The 15,374-nt window shown below is 52.6% G+C and overlaps 1 protein-coding gene across 1 annotated transcript in view; it reads right to left on the bottom strand.

Annotated features, from left to right (window-relative positions):
- NCS1 (neuronal calcium sensor 1) overlaps window positions 1-15,374 on the bottom strand; it is a 257,749-nt gene that overhangs the window by 24,087 nt on the left and 218,288 nt on the right. The window contains exons 4-5 of the mRNA XM_069237053.1: window positions 8,817-8,895; window positions 6,259-6,347 (exon numbers count right to left, since the gene is read on the bottom strand). Coding sequence (XP_069093154.1) covers window positions 6,259-6,347; window positions 8,817-8,895 — 168 coding nt within the window. The remainder of the gene's footprint in view (window positions 1-6,258; window positions 6,348-8,816; window positions 8,896-15,374) is intronic.

Raw genomic sequence — 15,374 nt, 5'->3', positions numbered from 1 at the left:
ATGCAGCACACTAGTGAACGGCAGACCAGCGGTTTCAAGCCGCAGTGGACTGTCCACCCGATGCCCTCTCACCACCCCGGGGCGGGCAGCACACTAGTGAACGGCAGACTGGCAGCTTCAAGCCGCAGTGGACTGTCCACCCGGTGCCCTCTCACCACCCCCAGCATGCAGCACACTAGTGAACGGCAGACCTGTGGCTTCAAGCCGCGGTGGACTGTCCACCCGATGCCCTCGCACCAGCCCAGGCATGCAGCCCACTAGTGAATGGCAGACTGGCGGCTACAAGCTGCGGTGGACTGTCCACCAGGTGCCCTCGCACCACCCCCAGCATGCAGCACACTAGTGAACGGCAGACCAGCGGTTTCAAGCCGCAGTGGACTGTCCACCCGATGCCCTCTCACCACCCCGGGGCGGGCAGCACACTAGTGAACGGCAGACCAGCGGCTACAAGCCGCAGTGGACTGTCCACCCGGTGCCCTCTCACCACCCCCAGCATGCAGCACACTAGTGAACGGCAGACCAGCGGCTACAAGCCGCGGTGGACTGTCCACCCGGTGCCCTCTCACCACCCCCAGCATGCGGCACACTAGTGAACGGCAGACCAGCGGCTACAAGCCGCAGTGGACTGTCCACCCGATGCCCTCTCACCACCCCGGGGCGGGCAGCACACTAGTGAACGGCAGACTGGCAGCTTCAAGCCGCAGTGGACTGTCCACCCGGTGCCCTCTCACCACCCCCAGCATGCGGCACACTAGTGAACGGCAGGCTGGCGACTTCAAGCCGCAGTGGACTGTCCACCCGGTGCCCTCTCACCACCCCCAGCATGCGGCACACTAGTGAACGGCAGGCCGGCGGCTTCAAGCCGCGGTGGACTGTCCACCCCGTAGTGGTACCCTCGCACCACCCCCAGCATGCAGCACACTAGTGAACGGCAGACTGGCAGCTTCAAGCCGCGGTGGACTGTCCACCCCGTAGTGGTACCCTCGCACCACCCCCAGCATGCAGCACACTAGTGAACGGCAGGCCGGCGGCTACAAGCCGCAGTGGACTGTCCACCCGAAGCCCTCGCACCACCCCGGGGCGGGCAGCACACTAGTGAACGGCAGACCAGCGGTTTCAAGCCGCAATGGACTGTTCACCCGGTGCCCTCTCACCACCCCCAGCATGCAGCACACTAGTGAACGGCAGACCAGCGGCTTCAAGCCGCAGTGGACTGTGCACCCGGTGCCCTCTCACCACCCCGGGGCATGCAGCCCACTAGTGAACGGCAGACCTGTGGCTTCAAGCCGCGGTGGACTATCCACCCGATGCCCTCTCACCACCCCGGGGCGGGCAGCACACTAGTGAACGGCAGACCAGCGGCTACAAGCCGCGGTGGACTGTCCACCCGGTGCCCTCTCACCACCCCCAGCATGCGGCACACTAGTGAACGGCAGACCAGCGGCTACAAGCCGCAGTGGACTGTCCACCCGATGCCCTCTCACCACCCCGGGGCGGGCAGCACACTAGTGAACGGCAGACCAGCGGCTACAAGCCGCAGTGGACTGTCCACCCGGTGCCCTCTCACCACCCCCAGCATGCGGCACACTAGTGAACGGCAGACCAGCGGCTACAAGCCGCAGTGGACTGTCCACCCGATGCCCTCTCACCACCCCGGGGCGGGCAGCACACTAGTGAACGGCAGACCAGCGGCTACAAGCCGCAGTGGACTGTCCACCCGGTGCCCTCTCACCACCCCCAGCATGCAGCACACTAGTGAACGGCAGACCAGCGGCTACAAGCCGCAGTGGACTGTCCACCCGGTGCCCTCTCACCACCCCCAGCATGCAGCACACTAGTGAACGGCAGACCAGCGGCTACAAGCCGCAGTGGACTGTCCACCCGATGCCCTCTCACCACCCCGGGGCGGGCAGCACACTAGTGAACGGCAGACCAGCGGCTACAAGCCGCGGTGGACTGTCCACCCGGTGCCCTCTCACCACCCCCAGCATGCGGCACACTAGTGAACGGCAGACCAGCGGCTACAAGCCGCAGTGGACTGTCCACCCGATGCCCTCTCACCACCCCGGGGCGGGCAGCACACTAGTGAACGGCAGACCAGCGGCTACAAGCCGCAGTGGACTGTCCACCCGGTGCCCTCTCACCACCCCCAGCATGCGGCACACTAGTGAACGGCAGACCAGCGGCTACAAGCCGCAGTGGACTGTCCACCCGATGCCCTCTCACCACCCCGGGGCGGGCAGCACACTAGTGAACGGCAGACCAGCGGCTACAAGCCGCAGTGGACTGTCCACCCGGTGCCCTCTCACCACCCCCAGCATGCGGCACACTAGTGAACGGCAGACCAGCGGCTACAAGCCGCAGTGGACTGTCCACCCGATGCCCTCTCACCACCCCGGGGCGGGCAGCACACTAGTGAACGGCAGACCAGCGGCTACAAGCCGCAGTGGACTGTCCACCCGGTGCCCTCTCACCACCCCCAGCATGCAGCACACTAGTGAACGGCAGACCAGCGGCTACAAGCCGCAGTGGACTGTCCACCCGGTGCCCTCTCACCACCCCGGGGCGGGCAGCACACTGCTTCACGCCGCGGGTCCACCATTCACCCACAGCCGGGCAGCTGACGTGTGTCTGAATGTGGGACAGAGATCTCCCTGTCTGACTGCACCCGCCTGCAGGAGGAAGTCTGGGGGTCCCTAGCACCCTTCTAAGAGGTATAATGGGGGCCCGCCGAGTAGGCGTCACTTCTATGTCCCTCTGATATATCATTTGACTCTGCGTCCATGTCGGTAATACAGCACAGGAGAAGAGGCAAAGTGTTTCCTCGCTTGCACGGGGCCACGCAGAGCTGCAGATGAAGGGACACCACCCTGCGATCCCGCCGGTGTGAAGCATATTACAGAAGGGCCACACAAGCATCCGCGGCCCCGTCTCTCTCCCCACTAAACCCAGGTCAGAGCTCTGGTCTCCGCTGAGGCCTCTTATGTCTTTTCCTGCATCTGGCCCAGCTTCTTCCACCACCAGTAGGAGGCACCAGCTACTTTCCCGCACCCACCGTACCCAGAGGGTGGTCACCTTGGGGTCGGCCCGAGTGGAGACCTGGGCAATCTCTGGCCCTTCACATGCGCAAAGGTTTTACTGGCCACTGGTAAAACACTGACATGTCCTCCCCGCCTCACGCCACAGCTCTGCTAGCATCTTACTGGGCCCTGTTGTCCAACATCACTATTCCCTCAAGTACTCAACTGGCCACCAAGAGCTACTGCAATGCGTTTGCCCGTCCTAGGTATTGCATCGACACCATGAGTCGGTTTAAAGTGTGGGAGCCACACTAAAACATTGAAAAGTCTGTGACATTTCTCTGGCCCAGCGCGAGGACCCCAAAAACATCCTGTGTCCAATTTTAAAATTCATTTTAAAACTATCCATTGCTAACACCTCTAGCATGGCTGCACCATACCCACCGCCCGGGCAGATTTACTTCACTTTTCTGTGTCCACCAATTCTGTCACAATCCCAGGGATGGTGGTTTTTACCAGGAGGAGGTGGGAACATTTCTACAAGTGTGACTTTTGTGATACTTAAGAGGTTCTAAAATTTGCTATTCAAAGTGTCGCTCCGTCACCCTTTCAAGGACTTTACTTTAGCTGTGGTAATATCACGTGGCCTAATAAGGAATATTTTGGGATTTCAGCTTCTTGGGTGGACAGACAACAATCAGAATCTTTTTGAAATTTTAGTATCTGGAATTAACCTTGAAAGGAGAGCATCTGAAGCATTCATATGGACCAGGCATAAAAGTAAATCTATTTTCTGAAAAGATTTTAATAAAGTGTAGCAAGGGCTTAAATAGGTCTAAATGTAATATTGTGGGAGATCCTTGTAAATTAACATTTAACCCTGAATATCAATGATAGGGCTCCATTGCAAACTGTTAAGACCCAGCAAAATCATGCCACAGGACTTGATGAAACAAACAAATAAAGCACAAATGAAGACATGGAAAGACAGAGGAGTTTTCAAAAGTGACAAGACTTAATCCAAAAGTATGTAGGAAAATGACTGATGCAGCTAAAAAGGAATTCCATTAGGATCATAAAATATAAACAGTGATTTGTAATCCTAGAGCCGTTTTTGAGATTTTAAGAAAATTGGTTCATTTTAATTTTGAACCTCACATTATCCATACTCGAGATGTATTTCACAATTCTATGCCCCATTTTAGTTTAAAGCGTAAATATTTGAGGCAATTTTTGCTCCAACTAAAATGGTTACAGAAGACTTTAGAGTTCCCAGTACACCATCTTTTATTTAACATCAATGTCAAACCTGGCACATCTCTGGTCCAGTCGTTTGGCAAACCGACCCCTCCTATGCCGACAACATGCAGATATGTCAAAGAGACCAAGCAATCACTGTGTCAGGGGCACTCCGGGACATGAAGACCTGGGTGAGGACGAACAGTCTCCAGCCCAGTGTACTTAAGACAGAACTTTGTACTTAAGTGGACTTAAGATAGCACTGCTGGTACTGGGTATGATCACATGCTAAAAGGCCACCTGCCTACCAAGGACCTTCTGCGTTCGAAGGCCTTCGGGTACTCAACGAGTAATGAAAAAAGCTACAGAGTCCTTATTGATGCGGAATGGACCATAAACCCTACGGTGCTGTGGAAAATGAAGCTTTTTATATGGCCATTTTTATAGAATCAAGACTTCTACTTTGACTGGACAGCATCCTGTAATCAAACTGTGCTCTGCAAGGATCCTCTTAAATAGCACACTGGTAGATTACAGGAAGCAGAAAATTCAGCCGGATGACTTGTCTTCATCCTTCGGAAACATTAACATGTAGTCCTGTATCTTAGAGGCATCCATCAGCTCCATAATAAGAACAGAGTTGACATCACTGTGTTTGGTCATGGAATTTGGTACCGTACGGCCATTGGTGGCAGCAGGGTTATGGACCGGCTATAACGGGCCACAAGAAGGCTTCAGGTTACACACAATGGTCTACAAAGTATTGGTAATGCCAATAGGTCTGCTTTACAGGACTGTTGCATGGTACTGTAAAGCATGACGTTTAGATAACATGGCAATGGATATATATTTGTGTGCAGGCAAAGAACTGTAAAATAATATAGGTGTAGGTTAAAAGGTCAAGTTACTTTTGCACCGTCAAGCCAGACCTAAAAATCCATGTATGTCAATGATTGTCCTCTTCCCATCCGTGCTACGGACCGAGAATAGCAGAATAAATTATCTAAATCTAAGGCACTTTAATAGCACTACAATGTCATGTGTGTGCCCGTGAAAGTTCAAGCTCAGGCAGCTGGATAAATAAATTGATCACTGCTGTATGGAGGGTGAGGACTTTTTTGTGGAAGCACACAACTTCTCCTAAATCAAAACATGTACTCCTGGCTCCCAACACGTGGGCGGAGCTAATGGCCCTCTTCTGGTGATTCTCACATTATTGCCTGGCGACAGCCGAGCTGGTGAGCCGGACCATAAAATGACCTTATTGCAGGTGGAAAAGGAGAACTCAAACGGCTAAGGAACATTTTCCCATGGTGTCTTAAAATCCTTCCCCCGAGCAGTGTACAGATGGGTTCACCCCAGATCTCTTCAACAAACGCTTAAGAAGTTTGTATTCTAGGAATCAATGTCCATTAAATGTGGCTAAATTTGTGGTCAGGGGAGACAGGTGATTTTTAGGACTGTGGCCTAAACCTCTGGTTGAAATAGTGCCTTTCTGTGAACCCCTGGTGACCTTCTCACCTTACTGATGTTTAATTTTCCCATATTGGGTCAAATTATTTGCTAAGGACAGTCTGCACCTTGGGATATCTCTCTCTACCCCCACCATTGGTCACAGGGCTAGATAAAGGATATATAGCCTGTTGTATGCTCCTCACATGACCAGGGTTCACTAAAAACCTTGGCTCACGCCTCGTCCTTGAGCCCATTACCGTGCCTAGACAGTCCCATAGCACCATATAGGCGCTGTACTATGTCATAGAGCAGAAGAAGCTTCAGGAGTCAAGTATCTTAACTGATAAAACCTGCTTTATGAAGTTCTTCACTGTTCAGACACTACTTTGTAATTCTCATCCAGCATTCAATACCTTTTGATATAGTTGACCCAATAAAAACAAATCTTAAATTAGATGAAATTAGGGACTCCCGATACCCATACCTTGGTGATACGCTTAACCCTCCGCATACTCACACCATACTCCCCGTCCCTCGTACTCACCACCATCTGGTAGATGGCGTCCACGATGTCCAACATCTCGGTCCGCGTGATGTAGCCGTCATTGTCTAGGTCGTACAGCTTGAAGGCCCCTGAAAGCAGCAGAAATTAGAGATGGACTTATCACTGGCCTGCTAGCCTCAGCCTAGGGGGAGGCGCTCACGGTCACTGGTCACTGGTCCGGTCAAGTAAGGCAGATAATAGGGGGACATTCCACTCCATTCCATCAAGGAGTAGCGGGAACTTGCCCACACTCCACAGCCCACACTCCCAGCTGTCCAGACTCCACAGCCAACTCTCCCAGCTGTCCAGACTCCACAGCCCACACTCCCTGCTGTCCAGACACCAAAGCCCACACTCCCTGCTGTCCAGACTCCACAGCCCACACTCCCTGCTGTCCAGACTCCACAGCCCACACTCCACAGCCAACTTTCCCAGCTGTCCAGACTCCACAGCCAACTCTCCCAGCTGTCCAGAGTCCACAGCTCACACTCCCAGCTGTCCAGACTCCACAGCCCACACTCCACAGCCAACTCTCCCAGCTGTCCAGACTCCACAGCCCATATTCCCACCTCTCCAGACTCCACAGCTCACACTCCCAGCTGTCCAGACTCCACAGCTCACACTCCCAGCTGTCCAGACTCCACAGCTCACACTCCCCATAGCTCACACTCCCAGCTGTCCAGACTCCACAGCTCACACTCCCAGCTGTCCAGACTCCACAGCCCACACTCCCAGCTGTCCAGAGTCCACAGCCCACACTCTCAGCTGTCCAGACTCCACAGCCCACACTCTCAGCTGTCCAGACTCCACAGCCCACACTCCCAGCTGTCCAGACTCCACAGCCCACACTCCCAGCTGTCCAGAGTCCACAGCCCACACTCTCAGCTGTCCAGACTCCACAGCCCACACTCTCAGCTGTCCAGACTCCACAGCCCACACTCTCAGCTGTCCAGACTCCACAGTCCACACTCTCAGCTGTCCAGACTCCACAGCCCACACTCTCAGCTGTCCAGACTCCACAGCCCACACTCTCAGCTGTCCAGGCTCCACAGCCCACACTCTCGGCTGTCCAGACTCCACAGCCCACACTCTCAGCTGTCCAGAATCCACAGCTCACACTCCCAGGTGCACAGACTCCACAGCCCACACTCCCAGCTGTCCAGAGTCCACAGCCCACACTCCCAGCTTTCCAGAATCCACAGCCCACACTCTCAGCTGTCCAGACTCCACAGCCCACACTCTCAGCTGTCCAGACTCCACAGCCCACACTCTCAGCTGTCCAGACTCCACAGTCCACACTCTCAGCTGTCCAGACTCCACAGTCCACACTCCCAGCTGTCCAGAATCCACAGCTCACACTCCCAGGTGCACAGACTCCACAGCCCACACTCCCAGCTGTCCAGACTCCACAGCCCACACTCTCAGCTGTCCAGACACCACAGCTCACACTCCCAGGTGCTCAGACTCCACAGCCCACGCTCTCAGCTGTCCAGACTCCACAGCCCACACTCTCAGCTGTCCAGACTCCACAGCCCACACTCTCAGCTGTCCAGACTCCACAGCCCACACTCCAGCTGTCCAGACGCCACACCCAGACTCCCAGCTGTCCAGATTCCACAGCCTGTACTCCCAGTTGTACAGACACCACAGCCCATATTCCCAGTGTACAACACTCCACAGCACACACTCCCAACTGTCCAGACTCCACAGCCCATACTCCCAGTGTTCCAGACTCCACAGCCCATAGTCCCAGTGTTCCAGACTCCACAGCCCACAATCCCAGCTGTCCAGACTCCACAGCCCACAATCCCAGCTGTCCAGACTCCACAGCCCACACTCCCAACTGTCCAGACACCACAGCCCATACTCTCAGCTGTCCAGACTCCACAGCCCACACACCCAGCTGTCTAGGCTCCACAGCCCATATTCTGTGTTCCAGACTCCACAGCCCACAGTCTCAGCTGTCCAGACACCACACCCACATTCCCAGCTGTCCAGATGCCACAGCCTGTACTCCCAGCTGTCCAGACTCCACAGCCCATACTCCCAGCTGTGCAGACTCCACAGCCCGTACTCCCAGTGTTCAGACTCCACAGCCACACTCCCAGCTGTCCAGACTCCACAGCCCACACTCTCAGCTGTCCAGACTCCACAGCCCACGCTCTCAGCTGTCCAGAATCCACAGCTCACACTCCCAGGTGCACAAACTCCACAGCCCACACTCCCAACTGTCCAGACACCACAGCCCACACTCCCAGTTACCCAGACTCCACAGCTCACACTCCCAGCTGTCCAGACTCCACAGCCCACATTCCAAGCTGTCCAGACTCCACAGCCCACACTCCCAGTTGCCCAGACTCCACAACCCCAGGGATCCAGCAGCAGAATGATTTAATCTCTCGAGGTGGAGGAATAGACCAGTCTTTCACCATGTTGTCTTCAGATGGTCCCACTCACCCTAGTGTCACTGCACATAGGGCAGAGCATTGAGGCTCCTTCCTCTGACATAGTGGGGCACAGGGTGGAAGCTGGGCTAAGGGCACAAAAGGGATACTTACACCGCAACTTCTCGTCCAGCGTCCCCCGCGAGGTGACTGACAACGCCTGGATAAACTCAGAGAATTCAATTCGTCCATCCTGGAAAGAGAGGCAGAGAAGAGGGTGTGAGGTCAGGAGCTTCTGCGACCCAGTACACAATGCCCCACATCCAGCACTCCTGCCCCACCACCAATGCCCCCAAAGCAGCGCCCTGCTTCACATCACCTCTAACAGCCTCACGACTGGTCTGTGTCACCACCCACAACCTCTGTACCATGAGTCCATGAAGGATCAGGACCAGACCACCAGCACACTGCCCCCGAAACCGCCATACCAAACTAGCAGCACACTGCCCTCGAAACCGCCATACCAAACTAGCAGCACACTGCCCTCGAAACCGCCATACCAAACTAGCAGCACACTGCCCCCGAAACCGCCATACCAAACTAGCAGCACACTGCCCTCGAAACCGCCATACCAAACTAGCAGTACACTGCTCCCGAAACCGCCATACCAAACTAGCAGCACACTGCACCAGAAACAGCCATACCAAACTAGCAGCACACGTCTCCAGAAACAGCCATACCAAACTAGCAGTACACTGCTCCGGAAACAGCCAATCCAAACTAGCAGCACACTTCTCCAGAAACAGCCAATCCAAACTAGCAGCACACTGCCCCCGAAACCGCCATACCAAACTAGCAGCACACTGCTCCTGAAACCGCCATACCAAACTAGCAGCACACTGCCCCCGAAACCGCCATACCAAACTAGCAGCACACTGCCCCCGAAACCGCCATACCAAGCGAGCAGCACACTGCACCAGAAACAGTCATACCAAACTAGCAGCACTCTGCTCCAGAAACAGCCAATCCAAACTAGCAGCAAACTGCTCCCGAAACAGCCATACCAAACTAGCAGCACACTGCCCCTGAAACCTCCATACCAAACTAGCAGCAAACTGCTCCCCAAAACCGCCATACCAAACTAGCAGCACACTGCTCCCGAAACCGCCATACCAAACTAGCAGTACACTGCCCCCGAAACCACCATACCAAACTAGCAGCACACTGCACCAGAAACAGCTATACCAAACTAGCAGCACACATCTCCAGAAACAGCCATACCAAACTAGCAGCACACTGCTCCAGAAACAGCCAATCCAAACTAGCAGCAAACTGCTCCCGAAACAGCCATACCAAACTAGCAGCACACTGCCCCTGAAACCTCCATACCAAACTAGCAGCAAACTGCTCCCGAAACCGCCATACCAAACTAGCAGCACACTGCTCCCGAAACCGCCATACCAAACTAGCAGCACACTGCCCCCGAAACCACCATACCAAACTAGCAGCACACTGCACCAGAAACAGCTATACCAAACTAGCAGCACACATCTCCAGAAACAGCCATACCAAATTAGCAGTACACTGCTCCGGAAACAGCCAATACAAACTTGCAGCAAACTGTAGCAGAAACCCTAGCAGCACACTGCTCCTGAAACTGCCATACCAAACTAGCAGCACACTGCCCCCGAAACAGCCAATCCAAACTAGCAGGACACTGCTCCAGAAACAGTCATACCAAAGCAGCAGTACACTGCTCCAGAAGCAGCCAATCCAAACTAGCAGCACTCTTCTCCAGAAACATCCAATCTAAAGTAGCAGCACACTGCTCCAGAAACAGTCATACCAAAGCAGCAGTACACTGCTCCAGAAGCAGCCAATCCAAACTAGCAGCACTCTTCTCCAGAAACATCCAATCTAAAGTAGCAGCACACTGCTCCAGAAACAGCCATACTAAACTAGCAGCACACTGTTCCAGAAACAGTCCTACCAAACTACCAGCACACTGCCCTGGAAACAGCCATACCAAACTAGCAGCACACTTCTCCAGAAACAGCCATAACAAACTAGCGGTACACTGTTCCGGAAACAGCCAATCCAAACTAGCAGCACACTGCTCCAGAAACAGCTAATCCAAACTAGCAGCAAACTGCTGCCGAAACCGCTATACCAAACTAGCAGTACATTGCTCCAGAAACAGCCATACCAAACTAGCAGCACACTGCTCCAGAAACAGCCAATCCAAACTAGCAGCAAACTGTTCCAGAAACAGCCATACCAACTAGCAGCACACTGCCCCCGAAACCTCCATAACAAACTAGCATCAAACTGCAGCTGAAACCCCCATACCAAACTAGGAGCACACTGCTCCAGAAACAGCCATACCAAACTAGCAGCACACTGCTCCAGAAACAGCCAATCCAAACTAGCAGCAAACTGCTCCTGAAACAGCCATACCAAACTACCAGCACACTGCCCCCGAAACCTCCATACCAAACTACCAGCAAACTGCCGCTGAAAGCGCTATACCAAACTAGCAGCACACTGCTCCAGAAACAGCCAATCCAAACTAGCAGCAAACTGCTCCAGAAACAGCCATACCAAACTAGCAGCACACTGCCCCCGAAACCTCCATACCAAACTAGCAGCACACTGCTCCAGAAACAACCATACCAAACTACCAGCACACTGCTCCAGAAACAGAAATATCAAACTTGCAGCACACTGCTCCAGAAGCAGCCATATCAAACTACCTTCACAGTACTCCGGAAACAGATATTCCAACTAGCAGCACCCTGCTCCGGAAACAGCCGTACCAAACTAGCAGCACACTGCCCCCGAAACAGTCATACCAAACTACCAGCACACTGCCCCTGAAACTGCCATACCAAACAAGCAGCACACTCATCCCGAAACAGTCATACCAAACTACCAGCACACTGCTCCAGAAACAGCCATACCAAACTAGCAGCACACTGCTCCAGAAGCAGCCATATCAAATTAGCAGAACACTATTCCGGAAACAGATATTCCAACTAGCAGCAAACTGCTCCAGAAACAGCCATACCAAACTAGCAGCACACTTCCCCCGAAACCTCCATACCAAACTAGCAGCACACTGCTCCAGAAACAACCATATCAAACTACCAGCACACTGCTCCAGAAACAGAAATATCAAACTTGCAGCACACTGCTCCAGAAGCAGCCATATCAAACTACCATCACAGTACTCCGGAAACAGATATTCCAACTAGCACCACCCTGCTCCGGAAACAGCCGTACCAAACTAGCAGCACACTGCCCCAGAAACAGTCATACCAAACTACCAGCACACTGCCCCTGAAACTGCCATACCAAACAAGCAGCACACTCATCCCGAAACAGTCATACCAAACTACCAGCACACTGCTCCAGAAACAGCCATACCAAACTAGCAGCACACTGCTCCAGAAGCAGCCATATCAAATTAGCAGAACACTATTCCGGAAACAGATATTCCAACTAGCAGCACACTGCTCCGGAAACAGCCATACCAAACTAGCAGCACACTGCCCCCGAATCAGTCATACCAAACTACCAGCACACTGTCCCCGAAACCGCCATACCAAGCTAGCAGCACACTGATCCCAAAATAGTCATACAAAACCACCAGCACACTGCTCCAGAGACAGCCAATCCAAACTAGTAGCAAACTGCCCCCGAAACAGCCATACCAAACTAGCAGCACACTGCTCCAGAAACAGTTATACCAAATTAGCAGCACACTGCCTCAGAAACAGCCAATCCAAACTAGCGGGAAACTGTTCCAGAAACAGCCATACCAAACTAGCAGCACACTGTTCCAGAAACAGCCATACCAAACTACCAGCACTCTGCTCCAGAAACAGCCATACCAAACTAGCAGCACACTGCTCCAGAAACAGCCAATCCAAACTAGCAGCACACTGCTCCAGAAACAGCCAATCCAAACTAGCAGCACACTGCTCCGGAAACAGTCATACCTAACTAGCAGCACACTGCTCCAGAAACAGCCAATCCAAACTAGCAGCAAACTGCTCCCGAAACAGTCATACCAAACTACCAGCACACTGCTCCAGAAACAGCCATACCAAACTAGCAGCACACTGCTCCAGAAACAGCCAATCCAAACTAGCAGCACACTGCTCCAGAAACAGCCAATCCAAACTAGCAGCACACTGCTCCGGAAACAGTCATACCTAACTAGCAGCACACTGCTCCAGAAAAAGCCAATCCAAACTAGCAGCAAACTGCCCCCAAAACAGCCATACCAAACTAGCAGCACACTGCTCCAGAAACAGTTATGCCAAATTAGCAGCACACTGCCTCAGAAACAGCCAATCCAAACTAGCAGCAAACTGTTCCAGAAACAGCCATACCAAACTAGCAGCACACTGTTCCAGAAACAGCCATACCAAACTAGCAGCACACTGCCCCCGAAACCTCCATACCAAACTAGCAGCACACTGCTCCAGAAACAACCATACCAAACTACCAGCACACTGCTCCAGAAACAGAAATATCAAACTTGCAGCACACTGCTCCAGAAGCAGCCATATCAAACTACCATCACAGTACTCCGGAAACAGATATTCCAACTAGCAGCACCCTGCTCCAGAAACAGCCGTACCAAACTAGCAGCACACTGCCCCCGAAACAGTCATACCAAACTACCAGCACACTGCCCCTGAAACTGCCATACCAAACAAGCAGCACACTCATCCCGAAACAGTCATACCAAACTACCAGCACACTGCTCCAGAAACAGCCATACCAAACTAGCAGCACACTGCTCCAGAAGCAGCCATATCAAATTAGCAGAACACTATTCCGGAAACAGATATTCCAACTAGCAGCACACTGCTCCGGAAACAGCCATACCAAACTAGCAGCACACTGCCCCCGAATCAGTCATACCAAACTACCAGCACACTGTCCCCGAAACTGCCATACCAAGCTAGCAGCACACTGATCCCAAAATAGTCATTCAAAACCACCAGCACACTGCTCCAGAGACAGCCAATCCAAACTAGCAGCAAACTGCCCCCGAAACAGCCATACCAAACTAGCAGCACACTGCTCCAGAAACAGTTATACCAAATTAGCAGCACACTGCCTCAGAAACAGCCAATCCAAACTAGCAGGAAACTGTTCCAGAAACAGCCATACCAAACTAGCAGCACACTGTTCCAGAAACAGCCATACCAAACTAGCAGCACTCTGCTCCAGAAACAGTCATACCAAACTAGCAGCACACTGCTCCAGAAACAGCCAATCCAAACTAGCAGCACACTGCTCCAGAAACAGCCAATCCAAACTAGCAGCACACTGCTCCGGAAACAGTCATACCTAACTAGCAGCACACTGCTCCAGAAACAGCCAATCCAAACTAGCAGCACACTGCCCCCAAAACAGCCATACCAAACTAGCAGCACACTGCTCCAGAAACAGTTATGCCAAATTAGCAGCACACTGCCTCAGAAACAGCCAATCCAAACTAGCAGCAAACTGTTCCAGAAACAGCCATACCAAACTAGCAGCACACTGTTCCAGAAACAGCCATACCAAACTAGCAGCACACTGTTCCAGAAACAGCCATACCAAACTAGCAGCACACTGCTCCAGAAACAGCCAATCCAAACTAGCAGCACACTGCTCCGGAAACAGTCATACCTAACTAGCAGCACACTGCCGCAGAAAACACCCATACCGAACTAGCAGCACACTGCTCCACACCACCACAGGCAACTTCTGCACCATTAGTACCAGAAGCAGTCATACCAAACCAGCATCACATTGCTCCACGTCACCAAGCACAACTCCTACACAGTAAGTATTAGAAGCAACTGTACCAAACCAGCAGCACACTGCTCCCCATCACTACACACAACCTCTGTACAACAGGTAACTGAAGCTGCAGGACCAAACCAGCAGCACACGGCTCTATGTCACTACACAAAACCTCTGTACCATGATTATTTGAACAAGAGGACCAAACCAGCAGGACACTGCTCCACATCACCACACACAACCTCTGTACCGTAAGTACCTGTAGCAGCAGGAACTAACACCACACTGCCTTATGTGAAGATTACATCACGAGGAGGGGAAAGGTGTGGTCTATCAACCAGCCTCCCAGTTGTCATATAATGCCCACAGAGATTGATAAAAGAAGTGAATCAACCAATCACCTTCTAAAGGGATACCATTTTTATGCGCAATGACTTCACCCACTTTCGTGGCATGCTTCATCATGGTGCATGCTGCCGACACCTAATTGTACATTTGTGCCTACAGTGGTGGAGCTCGAAGAGATACTGGGCTCTAAATGAATAATTAGGGATCAATACACCACAGCTCCCAGATAAACCTGCCGAAAGGAATGCCCAATGATCCAATTTTATCTGTGGTCGTTCTTTGATAGGGTTTAAATGAGACATCAAAATAAGGATGGTCCCAGAGCACTCATTTCTCTGCCATCTATATGTTTTGGCCGATACTGAATGCCCAATGGGTCAACGGCCTTCTTCAGGAGTCCCAGATCCCAATTGTGTCCATGCAAAGGATATTATTCTTTGATCACTAATCTAATGTCAGTGTAATAAAAAGGAAAACAATTTTGCTTCCAGTATTGGATGATGGCGTTATCTCCAGTCGTGAAACTAGGTTTTCCTAACCAAGGATGGGCACAGTGGCATCGTCGTGTAGTCACAC

Source organism: Pleurodeles waltl, chromosome 6 (assembly GCF_031143425.1).
Source record: "Pleurodeles waltl isolate 20211129_DDA chromosome 6, aPleWal1.hap1.20221129, whole genome shotgun sequence".
Classification (NCBI taxonomy): Eukaryota; Metazoa; Chordata; class Amphibia; order Caudata; family Salamandridae; genus Pleurodeles; species Pleurodeles waltl.
The sequence above is the reverse complement of the archived record's forward strand: the minus strand, read 5'-3'. Positions and strand labels throughout refer to the sequence as shown.